The sequence below is a fragment of the Aptenodytes patagonicus genome, chromosome 5 (genome assembly GCF_965638725.1).
Source record: "Aptenodytes patagonicus chromosome 5, bAptPat1.pri.cur, whole genome shotgun sequence".
NCBI classification, from domain to species: Eukaryota; Metazoa; Chordata; class Aves; order Sphenisciformes; family Spheniscidae; genus Aptenodytes; species Aptenodytes patagonicus.
Genome location: NC_134953.1, coordinates 68,739,558 through 68,767,548, shown reverse-complemented (window position 1 = coordinate 68,767,548; position 27,991 = coordinate 68,739,558). Strand labels below are relative to the sequence as shown.

Here is a 27,991-nt window from a genome sequence, read left to right as displayed (position 1 = left end):
AGCCGGGTTCCCAGCTGCCCCGGCCCCAGGAGCACGTGGGGGGGGGGGGGGGGGTGTTGGGGAAAAAGAGGGGCTGGTGGCTCCTCCTTGCTCTGACACGACCTACCCTGATTTTCCCCAAAGTTTATTGATTTGGCTGAGATATTCCATGCTGGATGTCTGACTCACACTGAATTCTTTTTCCAGGAAATTCCAGCCCGAACTGTTAATACATTGCCAGCAACAAGAATGAAAAGTATGTCGCTGTTTGCCTTAAATTCCAGCTACTTGTTGTTGCGGGGTTTTTTTGTGCATGCCCAGATGTTTTGGAACAAAGCTTTGAAGTCTGTCGGGAAGGTGATTTTGGGGCCAAGGAACATTTTGGATTTCCCATCGGAATCTCGCCAACTTTGGGCAAAGCCAGCCCTGCCCGTGGCCCCGGGTGGCCACACGTGCGCTGACGCCCAGCCCCAGGCTGGCCCTCTGCTCCAAGCTGCTGCAACCCCCCCCGGCACCCGCTCCAGGCACCTGCGCGGGGAGCAGGGACCCGGCTCTCCAGGCGCCCGATGACTTCCCCAGGAAGCGCGAGGGAGGAAACTGCTTCATTGAAACACTTGCGCCAACAAGAGCTGGAGTCGGAGGGCAGGTGAAGCAGGAGGAAATGGTGACGGGGAGTTAGTGGGGCTGGTGGTGGGGGGAGATGAGATGATACCAGAGAAATGGGGGAAGGGACCGGGACAAGGAAATGAGGACAAAGAGCTGGGACGGGGATGGGGAGGGAGACTGAGCCTGGCAAGAAGTGCAGAGAAGGAAGGAGGGAGTGGGATTCAATCCAACCCCAAACCACCTAGGTCTCCTGCTGCCATCTGCAGCCTTTGGCTACTCCAGTCCTTGCCCACCAGCAAGTTCTTGGCCCAATGTCCTCGTCCCAGGCCCCCGGCCATGGTCCCTGTTGGTCTGGGGCATTCACATCTCCATGGAGCAGAACCGAGGTCCACTGGAGGGTCCTAACCTGGAGAGCTAGAGCCCTCCCCCAGCCTCCCCTCAGCTCGCTGCAGTTAATTGGGGCACCGCTCTAATCTCTACCTGCCATTGATTTCAATTCAGCTCCAATTTTCTTCTTTGACCTTCTCTCCTCCAGACCCTGCTTGCAAACAGAACACAAATCCTCAAACATCCCCTTTGTTTTTCCCTGCGATATTCCAGCGTGCCCCAGTCCCAGGCTGGGCAAGGCGATGACTGATGCCTGCTTGAGCCTGTACACTCATGCACAGGGACGGACACACCGCTGCCCACACAGACACCCTCCCCAGGGCACGCTCACACCGGCTCAGGCATGGAGAGGGAAGTGGTGACGCTCTGACACCATCCAAACCACCACAAGAGAAAAGCATGACAAAAGGACTTCCAGATGGTTTCCTCCAAGACAGCTGCCTTTTTTCTAGCAGCCTCTGGGTCCAAGGGGGCACGTGGGAGCGCTCCTGTCTGTGCCCGGGTCTCAGCTGCTGGGTTTGCATCCAGCACCCGTACCGCTGGAGGGATCTTCTTCTGCCCACCTGAAAACTGGTCCCTCCGTGCCAAGCCCCAGCCCTGTGTGGGCTGGGATGCTCCAAAGGCAAGTGGAAGGAGATGAGTGGGCCATGAGCTAGGGGAAGATCTCTCCTTCGCTGTGTCCCTGGGGCCATGGATTGGGCACAGGGACTGGGAGCGCCTGCCCCCAGCTCCCTGATGCCCCTGATGCTCTGTGCTGTGATCTGGAAAGGGAGCCAGCCACTGGGAAGCAGTTACAATCAGGTCTCTGGAGAGAGACACTGCCAGCACCACGGGGAAGGCGGGAGGAGCTGTCAGGAGGGTACGGGATGGGAAAGGCGTTATCCCTTAACATCCACCCCTTCCTGGCACCCCAAAATGGGTGGGGAACCTCCACGAAGGCTCCTTTCTCAAGAAAGCCTGGATGCCAGAATTTCAGCCCTCCCTGGGCCCTTCTTCTCCTGGCAGCAATTCACTATGTAAAGAGGCTGGATATTTATAATTATGCTCAAAGTGGCCACTTTGAAAATCTATATGTCTCTAGGCTCCCTGTACATCATAATGTCAAGTCTGTGAATGGAGGCATCCATCAGAGGCCTCACATCACAAACCTCGGAGCTGTGATAAACACTCAGGAAATGCTCGCTGAACCCCATGTCCCACTGCTGCCTTCTGGAGAAGAGACTTGGTCTTTGGCGGGTGCCCCCATGGGGACTCCCTCAGGAGGGATGCCACTGGGTGCTTGTGAGTCGCTGATCAGAGATGGGGATGGCAGCAGGGTTTGGGTTCCTCTAGCTAGAGCCTTCCCTGCTGACCCTTGCTGTCCCCCAGGAAGGGGGGCATTCCTCCAGGTGGGACCACCCAAGCCATCATCCTGTTTCCATGCTGTGGGCGCTGCCTGCAAAAAGGCAGCTTCCACCTCTTGGTATCTGAGAAAGCCCTGGCGCTGGGAGGGTGGTGAGCTACAGGAACAGGATACACCCCGCCAGCTCCACTCTTGGTCATCAAATCCCCATTCCTTGGCCTTATCAACCCCAGGATGTCCTGAGCCTGACTGAGAAAGACTAGGTCAGTGACAGAGGGGGGGCCTCAGCCTCCATTCCCAGCAGGGAAACCGATGCAGGGAGCTGAAGTCTCTTCTCCAGTACAGCAAACGTCAGAGCTGACCCCGAAGCCACACTCCAGCCCACTGCCCCACCATGCTTGTGGGGAGTTTCTACCGCACCTCTCCCGGAGTGGGGGCACAAAGCCCCCGCTCTGCGTCACCTCCTTGAGAAGTGGGGCAGGCGCCCTGCCGGTGAGATGCCCGCGGGAGACCAGGAACGCCGCTCTCTGCCGACAGTGCGGTGAGAGGACGCGCAGGCTTCGCTAACGCTTTGCCCAGGCTGTTCTTAAAAATTTATTACTCTGTTGCAACATGAAAAATAAGACAGAGAAGTAATCATTAGTATAACTATAACTCCCCGTGCAATAGTCCCACTTGTAAATTGAGATTTATGATTGCAGCTGCCGATATTTTAGAGGCTGGTGCAGGCAGCGGTGGCAGTACAGCCCAGCTACCCGCTGCCCCGCCGCAGTTACAGTTTATCACAATCTGCAGAGATTATTGCAATGAATAATACACAACAGGCTGGCAGTGAAGAACTATTCCCGATCAAACGCTTCTGTAAACAACTGAATAAATAATATTGCTCAGCCCCTCTTTAGGGCCCTCGGAGGCCCAGGGAAATCTCTCATTACTCAGCAGGAGAGGCAGCTAGGGGCTCAGAGATGCCACGAGGGAGGGACACAGTGACCCTGGGCAGGCAGTGGACATCCCAGGCACTGGCACTTCCCATGCAGACAGCTCACCCTGCCATTTTTTGGCAGAAAAGGAGGCTGAGACACAGGAAAGACGCGCTCGTGTTACCGCAGCTCCATGTGCAGGGCTGTCACTGCTGGGAACAACCTGCTTGGACAGACAGACAGATGCAAGCCCAGACAGACAGGTATTGCTATCCTCTCTTCTGCTTGGCAAGGCTTTTGCTCGTTCCTGATACTACCAGGGCCCTGTGGGTGAGTTGGCAGCAGGTAAAGAGCAGGTTCGGGGGCAGCCTGGCCCGCAGGCAGCCGGCCCCCGTCCGCAGCAGGGATGGGGCAACTGGGGCCGAGCCCACCAGGAGCGGGACTCCACGCGCTCCCTGAAATGTCAGTAAGTAATGCAACGTGATCAGGGTTGTGTGCCAGCAGCTGTAGAAATGGCATTTCTCACACAGCTCAGAAGGATAAAGTTCAGCTCCGTGACGCCCCGGGTTCCCCCATGGCAGCGAGCTCCGGCTCAGTCGCCATGCCATGCTGCCATGGGCATCAGGTCTGCAGAGACCCCCACCCAGAGGGTGAGCAGGGGGGATTCACTCCTTCCCCAGCAACCATCACACAGAGGTGCTTGATTTACTCTCCAAACATCTATGCTCAAATTACAGTAAGCGGAGGAGGGACCCAAAAGGAGCCAAGGGAGGGTTGTAACCCTCCTCGGGCTATAAACCAGCCCTGCAGTGGCTCTCTGACATTTCAGAGCCCTTGCACCAAGCTTTCCATGGGGTGGGTGCCCACGTGCCTCTGCCCAGACACCCGCAGGCAGGGAGCACCCCCCTGCACCTGCATCCTGCCTGCTCCAAGACCAGTTCCCAGGGTTGTTCCCGGCTCTCTGCAGGCTCTCCCCACAGCCGGGTCTTGGGGAAGGGCGAGAGAAGCAAAGCAGGAAAGTTTGCATCCCTGCGTCGGCTGCTCTACAGCGTCTGTATGTGTGCAGGAATTGGCTCCAATTAATCCCCCCTCAGCTTGGCCCGCCCGCTTCATTACCTCCCCTTGATGAGAACCATCAGTGGGGCCTGTATGATTTTGCTAATTAGCCTCACTTCGTTTATCATTTCCATTTTCTCCCAGAGACGCTCGGCTTGCTGGGCGACAGCTTCATCTCCCGCTGAAACAATGCGGCCCCTTCTGTGCCTGTCTCACTTAGCACTGTCACCGCAGCCATTATGAAATTGGGGTTTCATTTACACACTAATTAAACATTACAGCTTGTTCACAATTACAACATGGGGATGAGGAGGTAACTAATTACTTAAGAAATGAGCTAACATTTATCTCTGATTCCTCCCCCCCAGCCCGCCGCCCTCCCCTCCAATCAAGATTAGAAATTCTTGTTCGACGGTGGCAGCCCAGCATCCTCCCCCCCAGCCCGCCTCCACGCGTGCCGCGTCCCCTTCGGGGGGCTGTACCGAGACCCCGGCCCAGGCACAATCCATCAACCCCTAATTGCAGCCGGGATGACGGAGGGGCCGTGGTGGCGGCACGCGGTGCTGTGCCAAACGGGGCTGCATGGGAACAAGCCGTGATGCTAGGGATGCATCTGTCCCGGCCAGCCTTGCCTGCTGACCTGGCGTCCCCAGGACAGCCCGGCCATGGTGGCAGCAGGGACTGAGGTGCTCCCTGGGCATCACAGCCCCCCACACCTACTGGACTCTTGCCCGTTGGGTTAACGCCTGGCTCTGCACAGAGGCTAGGGACACCAGCACGCTCTCCACAGCCCTCCTGATGGGAAACTCATCCTGAAAAGACATTTTCTTCAGGGAGGAATTAACATTTAAAACTGAGAACCATTAGAGTAAATAAAACAGGCTGTCACTCGGATCAAACGGCAACACCAAGGGTGGGCTTGGGACACAAATGTGACTGGGGAGATGGGCCTCGGGGAGCAGGCAAGGAGAGGAAGGGGCAGGCGCCCCTTCGTTCATCCCTCAGGGCGGGGTGGCTGGCGCCCCGTGTTCAGCCTAGCAGGGCTGGGTGCTGCCGCCAAGCGAGTGACAGCCTCCTTGCACGGGCAGCACGGGGCTGCCATGTGCTGCTGTTGCATGCGGGCGGTCCTTGCCTTGCTGCAGTGTGGGCAGCCGGTGGAGGGTGCGGGTAGCAGATGGAGGGTGCAGGCAGGCTGCACCCAGAGCTACAGATGGGTTAGAGGACAGGGCAGTGGGGAAAGGTGATGGAGACCTGGACTGTCCTGGGATGGATGAGAGACAGGAGCCGGGCTGCATGGTCACCTGCAAGGCAGCAAGCCGGCTGGTGGCAGAGAGGCTGGAGAGGCTGGGGACGCTGCTGGGGTGCCTGGACACTGGTGCGGTGCGTGGACACTGCTGCGGTGCCTGGACACTCCTGCAGGCTCTGGGAAAAGGCAGTGCCACTGCAGGGCTTTTGAAACACAAGAGACTCCCCCATAAACAGCCCTAAGCACTGGAAATGCTCTCAGAAAATATACCTAGTTCAGCACCAGGCAATTAAGGTTCTTTTGCAACTCTTAACCCATGATTTTGAGACAAAGAATTTGGCCTTGGCATAATTTGAACTGCTAATTGCTTTCCTGATCCGCAGTCAGAGAACTGAGCTGAAGCGTGGGCACAAAAAAATCACCTTCCCCGCCTGGAAGAAAATTCAGAGCCACTCTCCGGGGGGAAGAGGATGCTCTCTTCTTCCCTCCGAGCAGCTTAAAAAATAATGATCAGGAAACAGTTAAGCAAAAGGGGGGTGAACTGATGGTTAAAAAAACTCACAGCACTTTATAATAATAGTAACAACTCATTCCCATAGTTTTTATCCTTCCTGTCTTTAGCCCACAAAAAAAAAAAAAAGAAACCCCGAGCTAAACTACTGACACTGGCTGGGAGCTTAGAACTGCCGCATCAAACAGAGCCCTTGAAACTCCTGAACATAATTGTGCTGCCCTCTAACCTCAACCTTCAATCAGTGCAGTGTAACTATCTCATTTTAGCCTACAGGACACACCCCTCTGCTAACTAGCAGCCATATTCTTCTCATTAGGAGACTGCTCTGGACGGGAGCGTGGAGGCAAAGCCGTTGTCTCTCTTTTTCTCTCCCTCTCTGCCTCTCTCGGCTGTTATATACGTACTTCTGGAGGGGGAGAGAACTAGCAGAGGGCTTTGTGGGTGCTGAAGATGGCCCAGCTGCCAAGCTCTGAGTCCCCTGGGCATGCAAATAAAGATAAATCGCTGGTTCTTGGTTGGAAACACACAGGATGGGAGAGGGCACCTGGCCCCAGTACCCCTGGCTCCAGGCGGCTGGCCCCGGGGAGCTGCAGCTAATGGCTGGAGTGGGATTCCCAGCAAGATGCTGCTGCTGTGCCCTCCGCAGAGCAAGGGGCTGGGGGTCCTGCCCGCCGCGGGCTCACCCCATGCACAGAGCCCCCACGGAAGGGTCCCGAGGCGGCAGTGCGAGGGCACGGGTCCCCTGCCTGCTGGAGCCAGGCTGAGAGGTGGCGATGGGCAGGGAGACATGCACGCCCTAGTAAGCCCAGGCAACCAGCAGCTCCAGCACCAAGGGGCCGGCAGGAAAGCAAGGCGCAATGCAGGGCTGGGGCGCAGCACAAAGGTCTGCACAGAGACAGCACCTCCGGCTGGGCGGTCGCTCCCCCTGCACACTACAGGCCTACGCGTAATTAACAGCGAGGCTAACTACAGCAGGAAATCTTACCCAGGGCTGCTGGGTGCTCTCCATCACTGGGGGGTTTTGCATCACGTCACTGGGTAGGGGTTTTTCCACGGTTAAAGATCAGCTCGGCACCGTGGGGGGATGAGGCAGGACACTCCTGTAGTCCACCCGGCACAGCAGCCCAGCCCTGCTGATCCCGCTGCATCTCTGGGCCACCACCTGGCCAAAAACTGATAGGAGCTCTTGAGCCCCTGCTTCATGCCACCCCCTCAGAGACCTCTGAGCACGCAGGGCAGACATGTCAGACTGCAGCACTGGACATGGCACCTCAGTCCCAGCAGTGTGGACCGGCAGGGTCCTTAGCAGTGACCATGACCCTCTCCTCCTGCCTCCCCTCCAAGTCCTGCACACCAGCAACACCCAGTTCGGGGCCCAGGCTAGGAGGAGCTGCTCGGGCTCTCACTGGGTTTGAAGAACCCAGCTTCCACGCTGGAGCAGGACTGTCTCAGGACTCTCGGGGACAGAGGGAAACACTGCTGTCCCAGCACACGCCCACCGCAGGGCTCTGCTGCAGGACTGGGAACAAGCCAGAGCTCAGGTGGTTAATGGCACAGCTGGGATTAGCTCACGTAGTAGTGGCTGCAGCTTTGGGAAGAACCTCACGCTATGGAGGATAAAGAGGAGAGCAGATCCCCTCTGATCCCACCGTAGACCCACAAAGCAAGCGAGGCCATGCTGGGAAAGGGCAGCAGTTTGGCTGGTGCAGCCTTCCCCTCCTGCCAGAGCCCTTTGCCCTGGCATTTCAACATATTAGCAACTTGGGAGTGGGGGAATGACACTGATTTGTGTAATGACAGGGAAAAACACAGCACTGGACAGATTTTTGATGCTTGGGTGCCCGTCTTCCCCACCCAGCAGCATCTTCCCCATCCAGACCTTGTCCCTAGATCCTCTGCCAAGTTATACCGGCTATTAACACACTCCAAGTTCGTTATCTTAAACAGGCCACTCAGGACACGGGGCAGCGATCCTTAAACCAATTAATGGGATCCTTTGATTTCAGGGGAGAATGAAGAGGGGACTGTCAGCACAGCGGCGAGGCAGGAGCTACGGGTCAGAGCCTAACAGCACAGAGGTGTCCGTTAGCTCTTAACAAGAAGCAGGGGCCGGCGGGGAGCTGCCAGACCCGACTTCTGTCAGCACCTTTCTCTGCAGCCTCAGCCCTGGCCCAGCGCTGCTTCCTGGGCACCCGGGAGAGTGAAGGAAAGCAGCACCATGGCGCTTAACAGGGGTCCGGATGCCAAAAGAGCGTCTGCCACCCTGTGCCCGGGTTGGGGCTGCCAGGAGGAGGAGGAGAGCAGCGATTGTACCATGTCACAGAGCTCATCCCGGCACAGTGGACGCACGGCAACAGAGGGAGCTCCCCTCTGCCGCAGTGGGGACGGCCACGGGGCCAGCGGTGCTCGGCCTGAGGTGCCCCAGCACTCCGAGGTGCCAGTGGCAGCATCACCCCCCAGCCCAAAACTTTCCTCTTTCTTTCTTTGCTTCGCTGTTTTTTAAAGCAGAAGTTCTCTCTTAGCGAAGTCTTTTGGGGGAGGTGGAGAGAGAGTAGAAAGCCAAAGAGAATCATCTTGCTAGTCAAAGCCTTTAACAACTATTTTTAATATCAGGCAGAGGAGCGGGATTTTGAAATGAAACAGCCGGCGCCTCTTTGATGGGCAAGCTACAGATCTTGAAACAAGGTCCATTCCCTCCTCCTTCACTAACTAACAGCCATATTTCTCTCATTAAAGACAATCTGGCTGTATTTTCAAACTTCTTAACAAGGCGATCACCGTAATTTGAGATTTCTATTATCCATGCTCCTATTACAGCAGTCTTTTAAGCAGCTAGCTTTTTTTTTTTTTGCTTTCTTTCCCCGACTTTGTCTCTCCCCTCAAACTGCCATCAGTGGTAATGACGTGCAGGAAACAAGAGCGCCAAGAACCATCTTTTTTTTTCCCCCTTCTTTTTGGTACTAGGTTGTGTGGGGGTAGCAATAAGGAATAAAATAAAAAGCGAAATGAAGTTTGGTTATCTCTTATCTGGAGTTTGGTTTTTAATCCACCCAGGAGCACAAATGAAGCCAATGCAGTACCTTATCTCCCCCGTCAATCACAGACCCCCCCCTTCCCAAAGACCCCCAGTTCTCTCCCCTTCCTAAAGGCACCTGGCCACAGCCCCCTCCCTGCCCCATTAGTCCTTCACTGGGCTCTGCCAGATGGATGCAATTTGCATAGTATCACCAGCGGAGGCTGGCAGATCAACCCGGGTCAGGCTCTGACATCTCCAGCACAGTCTATCTCCAAGTGCTAATTTGGACTGCATTGATCTCTCTTTCTGATTTCTTTGTCATTTACGTCTGCAACGGTTTGACAGGAGATACAGAGACAGACAAGGGGGAAAAGAAGGGGAGCGGGGGGAGAAGAGGAGAGAAACAAAGATTGTAGTTACAGATGTCTTTAAGGGAAAAAACAGATTAATCCAAGGACTCCTCTGAGGGTCGCAGCTTTGAAACATCCTAATTATCCTATTCTTATGAATTCCTGTACAGACTTAGAGGGGGGTCTCGTCAGGGAACTCAGGGGAATGGAAACTTGTTAAATTGCAGCGGAGTCTCTCTAGCTGGCTGCTACCCCTTCCCCTCCCGCACCTCGCAATCATTTCTCATTAGGTGAAGCAGGGCAGCTTTAAACCTGGCATCCCTCGCTGACACAGCCTTCGCTCCATACCTCTGCCACCGCTCTTGTTAAAGCTTCGGTAGAACTTGAGCAGGAGTCTCTCTTCCTCACAGAGAGGGACCGCGGTGCTCACAGCCACCAGCCTGACGCTGCCCAGGGAGGCCAGAGCCGGGACAACATGGATGCCTGACCCCTGGAGACAAGGGCTAACTCGAGAGGGACATCAGCATTCTCACGATCCCCCAGGATGCAGGTGCAGAAGGGCAGGTTTAGGAACACATTGCTGTTGCAGGACAGCATGACGTTAAGACACCTTCCACTGGAGTCCGGCGCAGAGCAGGGCAGGCAATCTGTGCTCTTAATTGAGATGTTTATGTTCATTAACAGGAAACTCTTCCCCTCCTCACAGGTAAGGGAAGACGCGCTTCCATTTAGCCTCGTCTAGGACACGTTGCAGAGACGCCAAGGCACCAAAAGAATCCACGGGGAAATCAAAATGTCACATTGCTACTTTCTACAGAAAAAGCTCTCTAGAAAGTTAATGATCTTCCAAGGCCTCTCACCTAACATGTGTCTCGCTGTGTCAGAGGATGCATCATGGTGCATGGGAAGTGCTGCTTGTTACAGGGGCTGGAGAACAAGTGCTAGCAAACGTGTTTTACCCACCCAGCACAACATGGGACAGGGCTTAGTCAGTGCAAGGGTTGTTCCAGCAGCTCAGCGACAGGACTGGACAAATAGGCAACAGCGGGATGGGTCCGAGGCAGTGCAAGGGTCTCTCTAGTACAGATCAGTTCATGTCTGCACGCTCCTGGGTTTGGGACTGGCTGATTGGTAAGACAGAGCACACAAAATACAATCAATCAGCCTCTACCCGTGCTCCCAGTATGCCAGCAAAACTTTCGAGTGATATGAAAAACATATTTAAGAGGTTTCTCATCTGTCACTGGGGAAAGGAATTGGGCCAGTTGTTGGGCTGCAGATCACAACTGCCTTCGGAGGGAGGGACAGCAGATCTGCTCTTCTTGCCAAGGGCGACAGTCCCCACCACTGGTGGGATGAGTCTGGGGAAAGCCTAAACCAGAAGCCAAAGGGAGGGGGGTACAGCAGCAGTCATGCAAAAGGGTGGCTCCAGGATGATGGCAGCGCTGTCCTGCTGGGGGTCAGCCAGGTCTGGGGCTTGAGACTGAAGACTGACCTGCCTCGATCTGCAGCTGGGCCTCCCAGGCATTGCAGCATGGCGAACAGCAGGTAATCCAGAAATCCTTCCTAAATCTTCACCTGACGCCAGTGCTGCAAATGTAACTGCTTCCAGCCAGAAGAGAGGGGCTCGCGCCTACCTTCTGCACATCCCAAGTGAGCGGGCATGCCCACTGCCTGCCCCAGGGCTGGGAGGAGCGCACGGCAGCACCCCAACTTTTCTCAGGCAGCCGAAGCCCCGCAGCCTGTCTCACTCTCCCTTCCAAAGGCTGCTCTCTCCCGTGACCAGGAGCCCTCAGGCGAGGAGCAAGGTGCGATGAACCCATCACACCCTCCCCGGCAGGCAATGGGGTCGGGCGAGCCTGTATGCCCCCACCCCAGCAGGCGAACGACCAACTTTCGGCAGGGTAGGATGGAGGGGTGAGTGCAGTCAACACAAACACTCAATCATCCTTCCTTTCTTTCTTCTGTGCCTCCTTTGTTAACTGCAGGAAACAGCTGAAAGACCTTGAGTTTCCCATTGTAGCGTGTATGGGAACAGAGCTGCAGTGATCAGAACATACCCCCCGCTGCTCCCGGGGAAAAAGGGAGAGCAGAATCCTTTCTAAAAAGGGTTTACGATTAGAAGAGTGTTCTGTCACTCTGGCGTGCAGTAATCCACTGCGCCACCAAGTCCCTTCAGAGAGATGTCGAAAACTTACATGACTGAAAGCAAAAGAGCCCCGGCTCAGGTTCCCAGGCAGCCAGACATCCTAATTATCTTTAGATCCACTCCCACATGGAGGGGAGAGAGCACACAAGAGTAAAAAAAAAAAGAAAGGAAAAGAAAAGAAAAAGAAAGAGGGGAAAAAAAAAAGACTGTCACATTGCTTTTTTCTTTTTTTAAAAGCTTGTCTCCGCTCACTGCTTTTCCAGCTGTGACACCTCTCACGGTAGTTAATTAGAATCATGTCACCGCGTTAATGTGCTCTGACTGGACTCTGACAGACGCGTGTCCTCTAACTGGCCCGCCCGGCCGGCCCTCCCTCCCCACCCCTCCTCGGGGATGCAGGGCCCGGTGCTCGCAGCAGGACCCCTTGCCACCCGCCTGCCACCCTGTCCCCCTGCCCACGGTCCAGAGGGTGCCCCGGAGCGGCTGGGCCGGTCCCTGCACCCTGCCTCCCTGGGTGCCAGGACATACTGCCTGGCCGCGACACCCAGCACACAGCCGCTTCACCTGTTCTGGATCTGCCTGACCTTTACAAGCGCTAATTCAAAATGACACTGCTCATTTGATGACATTTCTGTTGATTTTTACTTAAGTCTCTTTTAATTATTTAACTCAGAGTCTTTCCCCTTCTGCCTTGGGCTGGGGCCGCTGTGTGCGGGGCAGCGGCCCTGAGGCAGCCCTGTGTCCTGCTCCGCAGCAGCGAGCCCCATGCTCGGCTCTTGCTCTCAGCATCCCCCGGCAAAAGGATGGTGTAGTGCAAACGGCACTGCCCCTGGGCACGGCGTCAGCTGCGTGCCACCACAAAGAGCTGAACAACAGGGTTTGCCTGTTCCGGGGGAGCGTGGGGTTCTCCGAGGTTTCTCCCATCCCGGGGAGGGTGGGACCAGCTCTGCCAGCCAGGGCCATGCGGGCTGAGATGGAAAGTGATGAAAAAAATGGAGGGGAGTTTCACAAAATGCTGTCCCTGTCCCCTTGTTCCCCCTGCCCCACTGCAGAGGAGGCAGGTGCGCACCAAGGGTGATCAGGGATCCCATAGATGCTGTGGGGCTGCAGGCTTCCCTGCACCCTCGGGAGAGCCAGGAAAATGAAAGAGGGGAAAGAAAAGCAGGGAAGAATGAGAGGAGCCTGAAATAAAGCCAGCAAGCTCCCAGGACCGCAAGCTCCCAGAACCACAAGCTCCCAGCACCTTGCAGGGTGAGGCGAAGCCTCATCAGCCCCTGCTGAGCTCCCGGCATGGAGAGCTGGCGCTGACAGCCAAAGGCACCCATTACAGCGGGCGGCCCGCTGCCTGCCACCGCACTTAGCGAGCACGGCCCTCGCCACCCTCTCCTTCAATGTCAGCGCGGAGAGCAGCCCAGCGCCGCCGGGACACGAGCAGGCAGAGCAGGCAGAGCAGCACAGGGAGAGGGATGGCTCCGCTGGGCAGGAGGCACCCCTGGCAGGCTCTGGCCAGGCTCCCCGCGGCGGTGGCAGCTCGCAGTAGTTAATTAGAATCGTGTCACTAAGTAAATGCGCTCTGACTGGACTCTGACAGACGCTCACCTATGACACTGGGGGCCAGGAGACAATCCACATCAAACTACTGCAGTGTGACCCTTTTAACACAAAGAGTAAACTCACTGCACATCGAGTTGAAGCTCATTAAAACTGTCTACTCTGCGAGCATCCCATTAACCTCACTGTTAAAAACACGCAATTCCTCTTCTTCTTTCCGAGGCCTAATTAATGCTCTGGATCAGGAACAATATCACACCCTAACCTTCCGATATTTCCAATCAGTAAATGAAGACAGAGATGGAGCCTGGAAGGCACGGTAGCTTGCTGGGTCGCTCACCGCATGGGCTGCGGACCTGCCCAGGCAGGTAGGGCTTTTCCATTTGGCACGGCAGAGGTCCCCACAGAGAGAGCAGGGCACAGCCCTGGCCAGGGGCACCGTGGGCACAGGGAAGATGGTGAAGCCCTGTGCAGAGGCTCAAGGCTCATGGGATTACGCCAGCTGGTGTAAAACAGCCCAGCAAGGGCATCGTGTCAAGACAAGGTGCAACTATGAGACCAGACCTCCTGGTCGCCTAGGATGGGTACTGCAGGTTCGTTAGCAAGAGACACAGCAGCCTGGCTACCCTCCTCCCCTAAAAAAGAAAACAAACCTCAATCCAGGCATTTAGAACTAAATCTGAAATCACAATAATCTGTGTGCTAAAGTCTAAACTTTAAAGATTCTATTAAATTCAATTATATTCAAAAAAGACCAGGGGCAAAGGGTAACATCATGTTTTAAAGACAGTCAATGCACTGGAGGTGGAAGCAGAGCTGACAAATGAGAAACAAACTTTCCCAGCAGCAGCTACTTCTCCAGATTTGGAAACTTTTTACTTTTTTCGATGTATTTTCAGTTCAGTAACTGGCTCATTCAAAGCTGAGAAACAACAAAGGACTGAAAAAAAAAAAAGAAGGTGTGCCTTTTATCTTTTCCATAATCAGGGAAACAAACAAACCAACAAACTAAGGTGGGAGAGGATGAGATGTGCTAATTCTAAAATCTTGAAAGGGTGGTTTCCAGAAACACTCCAACTCACCAATCACTTCTTCCTTTGGTTTCATGCACCAGGTGTTTTTAACTAAAATGTATTCTGAAATTTACTTTTCCTTCTGTATTGAGTACATGCAAGGGAAACAGGATTTTACAAATAAAACCAATTCAAACTACTGCTGGGGTACTTCAACATGGCATTCCAATTTTCATCCAAAAGAGTCGCAACTCAAATCGTAAGTAATAATTTAATCACCATCTCTTTAAGAACAAATAGTAATTCACCATTTTTCTAATGTAACAAATATCTAAAAATGAAGACTAAAGGCATATTATGTTACATAATCGATCAAAATAAATGCAGCAAATATAGGGCATTTGATGAATAAAAGAATAACCAGATTTAACAATTTGGCAGCGGTAAGGAGAGCTGCACTTGGTTTGATAGGTGCTGGTCAGTAAAACTTGACCTTTTTTCAGGGAAACAGGTAAAAAAAAAAAAGGGCAAAAATAGAAGAAAATCAATTACTGAATCCAGGTGATCTGCTGGCTGATTTAAATCACAACTAAAGCCTGGGATTTTAATCCTTCTGATCTGTATCAGTCTCTGAAACTCTGTAGAGAGACCCCAACGCAAGAACCCAGCTCCACTGGTGCGGAGCCTGTGAATGCTGGTCTTTGCGTGAGAGTGCCAAGACCCCCATTACAAGCTGCAGCTCGTTTTTGGCAAGCAGCGCCTCAAACACATGTTTTAAGAACCGCAACGTGCACACGTCTGTAAGATGAGTAAGTTCTTGGCAAGACTCAACTTCATTTTTTTGAGGGCCAAGAAAACACCAGGCAAAAAGAAGTTCCTCAGCCCAAGATCCTACAGCTCACGCTAGAGCTGACACACATTTAATCCATGTTCGAGGAGAGATGGAAGCTGCAAAAAAAAGTCCTCTCTGGTCCTCAGGGCCACATGCAGCCCAGAGGGAATCCTTAGAGCTGAAATACCAACCCGAGAAAAGGTATGAAAGAACAGGGTTCACTCCCCTTTTGCTCCTTTTCCATCTCCCAAGGATTTTCGGCATCCTCACTCTCTGGAGCAGGACTTTCCAACCTCCTTATTCTGCCCAGCACTCCTCAGCAAGCTGAAATATTGACATTTTCCCCTTTCCTTTACCTTTTCCCTCCTGTGAAACAACTGCAGCAGACCCCTACACATCCCACCCCAAAGTAGCTCTGTTTGCAGTGTATGCAAATACACTTTGGTGTATTTGGTGACACAAACCACTTTTCTAACCCCTCGACAAGATTTGCAGCTCACTTGTTCGCGAGCAGAAACCAGACGAAAGCTAGAACGGGAGCTCTGTTCAGCAACTCGCTGTATGCGCAGCCGTACGTCCCAGGGGATGTGGTGAGACTCCACTGTGCTCCACCACGAGCCCCTCTTGCCCGCACGCACCAGCTGCTAAAGGTGAGGTTCCCATCCAGAATCCAGCCTCGGCCCTGCAGGGTGTCGAGCACCCTGAACTCCCTGGATTTTGAACAAGACAAAGGAGAGGAGATGAAGCATGGGGCGGGACTGGTCCCAGAGCATGCCAAGTGCAGGGATTTGGAGCAGATATCTGCTGAGCCAGTGAATCAGAGAGTGATTTGAAAACAAAGCAATACACAACCGATCAGGCGAGACAGCAAAATTCCTTGCAAATTGTTTGCAAAAATAAGTGGCCATCTACTGCAATTTTTCTGTCAGATTTGAAGGGAAACATCCATGTCGCACATCCCTGCATAAGCGAGCTGAGGCTTCACAGGACTGCCTGCATCCCCCTGGACCGCTCCCCATGCTGCCAGGAAAGGGGCCGCAGAGAGGCTCTCCTGCACGGCATGGTATTCATGAAACCTCTGTGGCTGGCTAACACATTGCCTTGCTGCTCCCTCCTCAGCCCTCTTTGGTTTGCAGACTTCTGGACATCAGCAACCCACGAGGGCTGTGAGAGTCAGGGGCTGACCCTGCTTACACCCACCTCGGGCAGCCCTGGGGAGCCCTCTCTCAGCTCCCCAACCTCCCTTGACCCTGCTGCACTCTGGGACCAGCCACAAAAGAGAAGGGAGGCTCTAGACTGCATGGGAGCATCCCCAGAGCCACAGCCAGCTCCCGTCTCACCACGGGCAGCAAGAGACGGGCAGGCAGCATGCTTCGCCGTTCTCCACTCTCTCCTCCAGCAGCAGTCCTTGAGAAGGGATCATTTATTCGGCTGAGTGGGCAGGGCTGTGTCAGGAGCAAGGCTCCTTTCAGCCAGGGAGGGAAGGGGAGGGCAGCCCTGGGCAGGGAAAGGGATGGGTCCTCCCAGCCCTGAAGCAAAAGTGGTTGAGAGCATGAAGGAGAGTGGTGAGGACCGCTCAGGTCACAGGGTGACCGTCAGCAATTGGGATGACCGTGCCCACTCCCAGTGGCTGATATGGAAGGACTCGGCTGTGCAGGACCGACACTTGCTCCAGGACGAGGCAGCAAAGCTGGACCCAAGGAAGCCAGCCCAGCCCGCCTCTGCAGTGAGCAGTCCCTCCTCGGCCCTTGGCCTGGGGACCTCTCGGGCTGTCACTAGAGCCAACGCTTCATCCATGACTAGGACCCGAAAAGCCAGCAGGCTGGGAAATGAAGTGGCCAGAAGGCCAGGAGGCTGGTGCCCTGACAAAATGCCAGGCAAGGCATGTCTCCAGACACCAGCATCGCCCCAAGCCTTCTCCCAGGAGGGACGCTGGGTTACCAAGCCCCAAAGCCAGCAGCCCTGACACCGCAGGCAGCAGCTGTGCCTGGGGCTCCCAAGCTGGCTGTGAGGAGAAGCCATTCAATGAGCCGTGCCTCCAGCTCACTCCCAGCGGCTCAGCCTGCAGCAAAGCCACCAGGCACGGGGTGTCAGTGGCTGCCGCCTCTGCAGGTGGGCAGAGGATCACAGACACCCAGGGCAGAGCTGCTCTGGACCCAGGCCAAATGGAGCAGCCAGCAGGCTGCAACACACAGGGCACATGTGCACCGTTGGCGGTGCCAGGGAGATGGAGACCATCACACTGCTGGCCTGGCATCCTTCACAGCACCCATGTAGACCCCCTTCCCAACAGCATGTGAAAGGCAGGTCTGCCACTGGGATGGAGCGCTGCAAGAAGGGAGCTTGGCTGCTGGGCCTTGACACGCTGCTTCTCTGTGCAATCCGCCCGTGGCTCACCCTGTACTGAGGGGAGCCGGGAACGCTCCCCCATGGAGGAAGTTTGGCAGAAATGAAGAAGCAAAACCCTCCTAAAGGACTGGAGTGGGGAGGGACACGAACAGCATCCCTCTGAACTCCATCAGGCAGAGACACCTGTGCAAGAAAACAGCACTGAGATAAATACGGGCAGAAACCAATGGCAGGCAGATGATACTCCAGAGCTGGAGACGCTTTGTCAGAGTAAGAGATGACAGCAACAGAGAGCTCTTGCCATAAATAAAATGAGGAAAGACGAGGCACAAACCAACCCTGCATCCCCCAGGAGACCCTAGGAAAAGCCCAAGCCCCCAGAGCAGGACACGCACACACAACGCCTGCAGTCCCCGTTCCTTCCCTGTGATCCCCCCAACATGGCACACATGCAAGGCAAATCTGCTCCCAGGCAAGGAAGCAAATTTTAATGCTACCTCCGTCAATAATGCAACCAGATCCATAGTTCAAAAGGAGCTTGCTAATTAAAAGCTGGTGAGCTTTAAATAATTCATCTCCTTAACTTGGATTGATTGGAGAGTTTAATGGTTAGAGTCGTGAAACAATATTAAACAGGCTCCTCAAGGCCCAGGTAGCTGGTGACTTTTCCAAGTAAATCTTACCTCCTTGCAAACTTTAATGCTCACAAGTCACTGTGGATGAAGGGCTGGGAGGCAGAGGGAACACCTGACTGCTGGTCTCCAAGAGGTGATCCAATGCCCCACGTAGAAACAAGACAGGCAAGAGCGATGCAGCCCTGAGTTTACAGCTCTGCCTACAGCGCAGTAAATCTGAGCTCCAGCCCGTACTGCAGCCTGCTGCTGCTCCAGCTCTGCGCCCCCAGTGTTAGGCAGCAGGCAGATATATGGCCTCAGTGTCCTGGGCCAGGTCTCCCTCCTCATATCACTTTGATCCCCGGTGTGGAAGAGCTAGGGGAAACATGGAGCTCTGCCACTGTGCACGGTAGTCTCAGTTGTTTACCTTGGAGCAGGCTGCAGGACCATGAAGCTCATCACACATGTGAGCAAACGGGACGATGGTTCAGTTCACCAGCTGGGGCCATGCATCTTCACTCTGCAGCACGTTTCCAGCCAGCTCCCGAGGCTGCACTGCTTGGCAGAGCCTCCTTTCCAAGGACGAACACAGCATCCAGAGCAGCTGGAGGACTGGCCCAACAGGGAGAGCATCCCGCCCAGCCTGCGGACCCCCACCCTGTGCTCCAGGCACCGTGTGAGCCCTGGTGCTGCCCACATCCACCCCCAGCCCAAGCACTGCCAGAGCAGCTGAGGAGGGGAGCAGCTCCCTGGCCAGAGGGACAGGCAGGTGTGTTTGCCACGCTGGGATGTGCCAGGGACCAAGAGCTCATCCTGCGTGCCAATCCTGTCCTGGCACATCTTCATCCCTTCCACCAGCCAGAGACCCCACAGCCCTTTGGCTGGCTCTCAGCACCCCAGCCTGGACCAGCTCTCGGAGCTGAGGCATGTCCCACACACCCGTAGCAGCAGCCGTGGGGATGGGAAGGGTGCAGGGCAGCATCACTCACCTATCCCGCTGTGAGGCCTCCCTATGTGCTGTAGGTTCAGTCCTTTGTTCATGTCTAAGAGCCCGTTCTTTGGCCAACTCCCCATGGCAAAGCTGTACGCCTGGAAGAGAGAAGCAGAGAGTCAGACCAGTGCACAGCCCATGTGCAGACATGTTTTGTACTCGCCCAGGCCTGGCTGCTCCCGGGGCTGGCGTGGGTCTGTGTTTGCCGCATTCAGTGAAGACCCGTGCATCGCCCTTGCAGCAGCTCTCCTGGAGCCACCTGCACAAAGCACCCTCACCCTGGCCTGTCCCACCTGGTGCTCCTCAGAGAAGAGGTGTCCAGGGCCTGTCCTCGTACAGGTGACAACCCTGACGAGGTTTGCTGGCCACTGTGCCAGATCAGCATCACCTGAGTCCACCTTTGCCATGCTGGGGCGAGCTGGCAGCTGCGAGCTCATCCCACATGTCCCTGGGTTGCTCCAACATCATCCCCCCCAAGGATGGGGTCAGCAGGAGTCTGCAGGGGGCCAGCAGCCCCCTTCCCCTCTGGCAAGCACAGCCCTCCCAGCCTCCCCTCTCCTTTCCATCCCCAGAGCCCCAGCTGCCTTGGGACTCTCCATCACCGGGAGCCAGCACTGCTCACCCCACTGCACAGAGCCCACAGCCTGGCCAGAGGGAGCCGGCTCCGTCCCTGCTGCGTCCCCCGGCAGGGCTCCCAGCAGGAGCGAGGCAGGCAGGAGCCCGAGCAGCACAAAAACCCACTGGACAACACAAACGTGAAAGCAGACGGGCCTCCATGTCACACGCACGGCTGTAATTACAGCCTGACAGCCACGTATCTTCTTCATCTTGAGGAATTAAGCTCAGTGCTGCATTGTGAGCAGTAAGAAGGGTGCGTGGGCTTAGCGTCGCTCATGCCGGCGCTATCTCTGCTGCCGTGAGGGCCATTGTCCCCAGATGAGATCAGGTCAATCCAGCAGCCCCTATCTCCCTCCTACAGCGGGGATCATCGCTAACCGCGGCCACGGCGCAGTGGGGCATTGCTGACACCCTCCATGGGCTGGGCACACCGGGGGAGATGCTCTCTGCAGTGAGAACGGGGCCGAACTGGGCAAGTGGAGCTGAGCGGTCCCCCCCCAGCCCACCACCCACCTGCCTGCCACAGGGACTTGCTGCCAGTCCCTCTGCCTCCACTACCTGCTGCTCTGCCTGGCACGGGCAGGGCCAGCCCCTACGCAGCCCCCGCTGCCAGCAGCCCTCGCTGCCAGCAGCCCCCCGGGAGCTATGGGGCTTGGGGGAGTTAATTTATTACTGGCCTACGTAACCATTCATGCTGCTTTGTTACTCCTGCCTTAGCAAAACAGAGGGCTCCACAGATAATTAATAGACAGCATTGCTAATCCTGTTGGGAGATGATTAGCAATTAAAACTCCTAATTAAGTCTATGCATAATTCACTGAAATTACACTTTGTGTACACAACGGTGAGGTTTCCTTTGCCTTCAACAAACATGCTCTGGTATCTTCATCGCTGTGGCCGGGATGCAGGCCAGCTGGCCGTGGGGCAGGGGGGAGCCGGGGGGTCAGGGTGCAGGATGGGACCCCTCCACCCACCTACTGGGTGGCCCTGGGTGATGGCAGCAGCGGCTCCACGTGTGGCTCCCTCTCCTGGGCTCTGTCCCAAAAAGCAAGCCCAGGCAAAGCGCAGGAAGGTCCCCGTGCTCAGCACCAGCAGATCCAGGCCTGGGATCACCGGCAGTGGGGGGCATCCCTGGGGAAGGGGTGTCCCCGCACACTTTGGAGGGAGGATGCATGGGACAGGAAGGGAGCAGGGCTGTCCCTGCACTGGGGCTAGGCAGGCTCTGAGCTACCGTATCGCAGGCTGCCTTCCCAGCCCAGACACATCCCTCGGACCCTGGCCAGGAGCAACCGAGGGAGCACAGCGGGAGGCTGGCAAGATCCTGGGAAAGCCATGGGGACAGCTCTGGAAAGCTCCTGACAGCTGGGCTCTAGTGCCAACCCCAGCCTGCCTCCCCCAGCCCCACAGCAGCCGCGTCAGCAGGGAGCTGTCGGCGTGTGCCCCGTCCCCAGGATCAGCACGGGGCCCATCTTTGCATTGCGTTTTGCTTTCCTAATCAAGGTCATTTGGTACAGCAGCAATACCTGAGCAAACTAGCTAAGCAGCCCGGGTGGCAGTTGGCCTGACCACTGAAGGTCAAGTGTGCACTTATGCATATTCAAAGCTGCCTGCAGTATCGATCGGGTTTTAATTGTTTTTCCTGGGGTTTTGGAAGGAAGTGCCAGGGGCATTGATCAGCCCCAGACTCACACTTCAGGGCTGGCAGGGACCGTCACTTTGCTGCAGGCAGAGGGAAATGCAGGCAGAGAGGCAGAGATGAAGGCAGGCCAGGGGAGAGGCCAGCCAGCCCCGGCTGGGAGGAGGAGCCATCGCTAGGCTGCGTTGGAAAACAAAGTTTTTTAATTAAAATTGGCAATTCTGAGCCGCCTGCCAGCAGCAGCCACGCAATCAAGAGCGAGGAGCTTTGCTATTTAATATTTAAAGACAACGTTTAATCTTTAAACAGGAAAGTTCTTCTTCTGACTGTTAAAGGGAGGCAGAAAGTGCCGGAGGCTCCCCAACGCAGGGCTCCCCAGCCCGCCGGGGTGGCTGTGGCTGGCGGCGAGCCACTGGCTCACCGCAGCCGCCGGCTCACTGCAGCCGCCGGGAAACTGGTGCCATCCGCAGCCGCTACCCTGCCAGCTCCTCCGCTGCTCCAGCCCCGCACGGCCGCCACAGCGGCGCAGACACCTGCCCCTTCAGCGCTTATCCCTACGGCAAACCCTGAGAAAGTCCAAGATGCCCCTGGTTTGCTCGCATGCCAAAGGATTTAAAAAAATGCCATGAAACCTTTTTTGCCAGGAAATCACACTAATTTGTCCCTCCCTCTGCTTCAGTCTTGGTGTTGCAGGGACTGGGTTGCTCCCTTCTAGGTCAGACACTGAAGCAGGGCCAGGACCCTGTGGCATTTTATTTTCATCTGCATTTTAATTGATAAAAAATGTAGACATCTTTTGAAAAAGCTATTTTTAGATGGTTTTGGTCAAAATTCTGATTTACAGACAAACTCAGTGCCTCTGATCTGCTCAAAACCACCCCAAAAATGTTTGCAGAATAATTTTCAAGCAGCTTGAACACAATTATTTCCCTTCATACCAGCATACCTTTTTCCTGATTTTGTTTTTAATTCTATGAAGGCTACATTTACCTCCCTGCCAATGCTGCTCTGAAGTCAGATGATTATTAATTATATTTATTTACTTATACAATCCCATAGGCATACGCAGCAGTTCACAGACAAATACCACCCTGGGTCCCTGATGTAGGGATCTTGAATCAAAGGTAAGCAGATACTGCTGTGATAAATGTGAGCTAACAGCAGCAGGAGATTAGGAACATACTGTGTTTCCATGCATAGAGCCAGCACCACAGATAATCCACAAATCCACACCCTGTTAAAAGTGTCAGTACAGGGAGGTAAGTCCTTAGGTAACCCGTACCTCACATAACCTGCAGAAAATCCAAAAAACAAAGGTGGGGAGCTATTAGAGGATAAGACATGGGGGTACAGCAGCCTGGGGCAGGGAGATGCTGTGTGCGCAGAATCACAGCATCTGGTGCTGGCTTTATAATAAAGCAAAGGGGGTCTGAGATCACTCTCCTGTTGCACCGGGTCACAAAACTTCCTGGTGGCCATGCCACATCGGCCTCAATTTGCAAAGAGCCTGAAACAAGAGCTCCATGGACCACTTCTAGTAGCGCTGTGGGTCAAAGATGGTCCTCTCAGCTGAGGCAGGAGCGCACGGAGGGCACACCAGCGATGCTGGGCAGTGCCACGGTGCTGCTTGCAGGGGGAAGAACGCAGGATTTGTCCAGTTCTTGTAAAAACAGTGCCTAGTTTTGCACCAGGTTCACCCTGCCTGCCCTTGCTGCAATCCCAGTGCAACAGCCCCTGTCCCCAGCAATGCCAGGGCCAGCAAGGTGGCAGCGCCAACACAGCCGGGTCCTGATGCCCCACTCCCTGGAGCTTGTTTGGGCTACACACTGTGGTTTATAAGCAGCACAGCTGCAGAGAAGATGTTCCAGGGGGTCAGAAAATTCCCAGAACTGGAACTTGTCAAGCTGATGTATTGATCTAAGTGGACTGAATAATGCTCCATCATTTATTTATGGGGAAGTGCCCGGCACACTTCACAAAAACTGGTATTCGGCAGTCACATTAAGGCAAGATTTAACATCCCGCATCATGCAAACAGGGCACCTGTGAGAGGTCAGGATGCTCACTTCCACGGGGAGCCCCACAAATCCTTCCCGCACGCGCAGGGAGGGGCTGGGCTGGTCCTCACGGAGCTGCTGGAGCTCTGCTAGGGCAACATGCCGACACCGACAGAGCCAGCCCCATCCTTTCTGCACGTGCCGATGCTGTGACCTGCTCAGTCAGCCCCCCAGCCCCTCTGCCCTCCACTAAAGCTGCCGGCGTTGCACCACCCTGGGTGCTTTAGCTGAAGGGCAGGAGGGGAGCGGGGCTTTGTGCTTTGCAATGGCACAAGCATGTTCACAAACCACGGCAGCAAGAACTGCCAGGACCGGTACAGAGCCCCCTCCTGCCCTGCCCAGTCTGGCAACCCTGTCATTTTTCATGTCCCATCAAGAGGTTTTAAATGTTTCACCCGCTAATTGTAATTTTAATATTAATACGGACACTTTCAGGCAGGGAGAAAATATTTCCTTTTGGAAAAAAATCCTCCCAGGAGCAAAGGGGCTCAGCGGTTTGAGAAGATGCTGATGTGTGGGGACTAAGGAATAAAAAAAAAGTGGTGGTTTTTGCTGAAAGTTTCCATTAAGAATTTCAAAAAGACTCCTGAGAAAATCATGTTTTTAAACAGATAGAAAGCGGCCGTGAGATCTCCCCAGCTGCCCTCAGCTTGGGCAAGCAGCGGGTGCTGGCTGTGCTCCCCCAGGATCAAGCTGGGCACAGTAGCCAGCCGATCAGAGCCGACCCCCCTGACATTTTCGCAATGGAGAAAATGGCTTCACGACAGCAAAACCATCTTCTTCCTCTTGTCATGTCAGCTGCACACCACATCCGCCCAAAATAAGCATTTCCCTCTAACTCCCCTCATTCCACTGCTGCCACAATGAGGTGTCAAGGTTTTATATTACTTTGTATGGTGGGAAGAAAAAAAGAGGTCATGTCTACAACTAAGTGGGCTTTTAAACACAGCTTAAAATGTTTTCAGTGCCACCCAGTAACCGTAAGGTTTTGGGGTTGGGGGTGTCTTTGAGGCCAACCCCACACGGCTCCCAGGACACCGGGGACTCCAGGGTGGTCCCTCGACATCCCATTTTAATTGCATGCCACCTGAAGCCCACTTCAAGGATGGGATGTGGACATTTCTTGCTGGGATTTCTTGCCATGCAGACTTTCTGGCACGACACAAGGCAAATCTAATGACAATTACGGCCTGACCCCACCACCAAATCATTTAGTAGCAAGGCTGCTGGATCAGGGCTGAATGCAATTAAAGAAGAGGCAGGTAATGAATAAGCAGCTTGCCAAGCCCCGGCTGACAATGGTAGAGCTCGTCTGCCGCAGGGAAGGCACGGAGGAAAGCTTGTCCGGCAGGACAGAGGCACGGAGCCAGGGATGGTTCAGCCCCCCGCGGCGCTGGAGCCCGCTGCCCTCGCTGGCTGTCGGGAGGCAGGAGCTAAACCCAGGTGTAACGTGTCCCTTTTAAGCAGTTTAGTCAGAAGTGCTGCCACATTCACAGCTTTTCAAGTATTTTTAAATCACTTACAAAAGCAGGATTAAACGATCAGGAATTCCATTTAATAGGACAAATAAAGAAATAACAATCTAGTCCATCAGCCCTGCGAAAGGCAGGTTTGATTTAAGAAAAAAAAAAGTATAAAAGAGGGAGAGAAAAAAGGAAAGGGGGGTGGAAAAAAAAAAGGATAATGTGTGTTTACTCAAGCAAAGAAAAAAATATTTAAGTGATGTAGGGGAGAAGATTGCGGTAACTAGTGAAGAATAACATCGTCTGCTTTGCTGTCAAATCACACAAGAATTTCAGTAATAGATTCTCATTCTGACACTCAATTCAATTCGAAGGTGATCCTGCTTTATCCCAACACATCAAATATTAAACACTCGTATTAGCCAGGGTGTCGTCGCCTTTCCCGGCTTAGACGCGGCAGGAAGCTTTTCCCCCTACTTTCTCTCACTCGCTATAATATTCTCAATGTTATCTAAACATGCCTTCATACACTGGGGTTCCTTATCAATCCCATTTGGAGAGGGAGGGGGGCTGTACTTAAAACGGTATTAGTTTGGGGGGCTTTTATTATTATTATTTCCAAAGCTTTTCAATTTTGTGTGGAAAAAGCTTAGAAAAAAAAAGGCGGAGGGAGGGGAGGCGGCGAGAGAGGGAGAGGGAGCGCGGGAGCGAGAGAAAGTATAAGAAAGGGAAAAGCAGCCAGCAGCTCTTGTTTGACTGATGCCTTTCAACAAGGGCAGTCTAGCTTGTCAAAGCCCGGGCTCGAGATGAATTGGCATATCTATTCAGCCTGCCTCTGGATGTCATGCAATACAGTTTCATATTCCCAGATAAGGCATGATAAGCAATTGCTGCCCTGACACCAACTCCATCCATCCCTGCCTTTCTGTCCATGCGTATTACAGATCTCTGCTGCGCCGCTAATAAGAGGCATTTAATTTTTACAAACACAGCGGCAAGAGGGGCCTCCAGACTGACCAGGTACAGCATTAACACTGTTCACGTTTAATTACTTTTTCTCAGTGCACCCAGCTCCCCGGACACTTGTGAGTGGCACCGGGTGCACGAAAACAACTTGTGGCCAACGTGGCACCCACTGAAGCCTCGGATTAAACATCTGTGCTAATAATTAAGGGGTGGGGGTAACGAGAGTAGAGGGCGTTTGTCCTCTGCCAAATAAATCGGCAGTGCCGCTGAGCAGGAGGTGGTTTGGCTGGGGTTTGGACATGGGAGGACGCAGGCAAAGATGTGAGCCGTGCCCTTTCCCAGGGAATGTCCCTCTCTGGAGCACAAACCCCACAAGAGCTGCGGGGGGAAGGAGAGGGGCTGACACACCGAACGTTGGGACACCACAAATGGGTCTGGCCCCACTTAGGTGGAAGCAAGTGCTGCCCTTGGAAATTCCTGCCATTGCCAGCACCCTGCAGTGGGAGGACGGGATCTGGACACAATCCTTCCACGTTGCCGAAAAGGTGCTGGGACCCTGCCTGGTGCTCTGCCCTCTTCATGCAATGGCACGTGAACGTTTTTCGGAGACCAGTGCCACACAGACACCTTCTCACATGTCCTGGACGAGCAGGGAGCCCTCGACACACGAGCCACCTTCCCAGCCCTACCTAGCCTTGCCAAGCAACCTTTGGCAAGCCCAGCTGGTGTCCACCTCAGTCCATTTGCAAAGCTGGTTGTTAAAACAGCCACATCTTTATGCCTCACGTCAGGCAGTAAATTAAACAAATAAAAATACGACAGTCTCTTTTTGGAAAGGTGAGCGCTGGGCACACAGGAACTGCCTGGCTCTGCCCACCTTTGGGAAGTGCTTCACAGAAGCGAGGTGCTCCCAGTCCATGGGAGGAGGACAGGTCAAGCTTAAGGGAAAGCAGCAAGGTGTCAGATAAGATGTGGAGGATGCAGCATAACTGTATGTGCTTTCTCCTTACTAAAAGAAGCAGCCCTTGCCATCAGATCTCTGTCCATAGGAGCACTGCAAAAGGGAAACTGAGGCACGCAATGATCTCATGCCTGGCCCTTCTTCCCACCCAGACACATGCCTGAGCAGCCTCAGCCTGCCCATGTCCCGGCAATACCACCCCTCAGCCACAGCCGTGCAAATTCACTGTCAAAACCCCTCTTAACTTCAGGAGAGGCAGGATGGACCCTGCAGCCACCAACAGCCCTTCTCCGGGGTGCATTTGGATGCCGTGACCCCGACAGGCAGTAGGGAGGTGGCCCTGCCGCCATGCAGGATTAGCACGTGCCCTGGTTTAGGCTGCAATAGAAAAACACCGGTGTGCCTGACTCCGGAGTGTCAAAGTGCCAAGCGGTTTAGGCTTCACATTTCCCTGTGTTTGAACAAGAACAGTCTCTGCCTTGCTCCCAGGCTAGGGATTATCCTGGATAAAATGTTCTCGACTGCTGTGTGCTCTGCGGCTGGCGACACACTAGGTTAATGCTGTGGAGACCTGGGTCCAAGCCCCGGGTTTGGTCACAAGCAAAACAAAGCTACAGGTCTGGGTCCTGGAGGGCTGGGAAATAAGGCTGGGGCATGCACAAGCCAGTGTTGGCCCAGGAGAGGGGACAAGCAGAGCCCTAAACCGCCAAGAAAGCAGCTCAAGGATGGAGGCTGCTGGCAGGACTGGGGGGGTCTGGGCTTGGGGTCAGGCGTCCGAGCAGAGCATCGCAGCAGGAACCCAGGGGCTGCTGCGGAGACAAGGGGCTGGAGGACACATGCCCAGCACCTTTCCCGGTCCGGGACAAGTGGCCCTGCCCTTGAGACACAGGACATGTCTGTTTGAACAGGGCTGCCTTTTCACAATGTCCTGGCATTTCTGGCTGCACTGCAGGGTGACCGAGATCCAGGCTGGGCTACGCTGATGTATGCAATCAGCTCCCAACACTGAGATACACAAGCAGCTCCCAATTAGCACCTGAAAGACAGAGTCACATGACGACATGGCAGACAGCTACCAGGGAGTACCTACACGCGGCTGATTTACCACTCCAGGCCTGGGAAGGATGGGCTCATGTCCTGCGATGCCATCCCCCAGGGACCGTCCCAGCCCCTGCGGGGCCAATTCAAGCAGGAAAGCAGCACTAAGCCTTTCCCCACCACAGCACCGTGGCCGGCAGAGTGGGGAAGCCGGGTATGACCCCAAGGAAAACCCACAAACACACTTCATAGATGATTCACCGCAGCCATGGTTGCCTCTCCACGCAGACAAGAACAGACCAGTCCAATTCTGGCTGCTCCTGGGGAAACTCGGGGT

The 27,991-nt window shown here is 54.5% G+C and overlaps 1 protein-coding gene across 4 annotated transcripts in view; it reads right to left on the bottom strand.

Annotated features, from left to right (window-relative positions):
- Nucleotides 1-27,991, bottom strand: part of ERI3 (ERI1 exoribonuclease family member 3) — a 137,975-nt gene that overhangs the window by 20,414 nt on the left and 89,570 nt on the right. For all 4 annotated transcript variants that reach the window (XM_076340356.1, XM_076340359.1, XM_076340357.1 and 1 more), the window contains one exon: nucleotides 18,914-19,013. In XM_076340356.1, coding sequence (XP_076196471.1) covers nucleotides 18,914-19,013 — 100 coding nt within the window. The remainder of the gene's footprint in view (nucleotides 1-18,913; nucleotides 19,014-27,991) is intronic.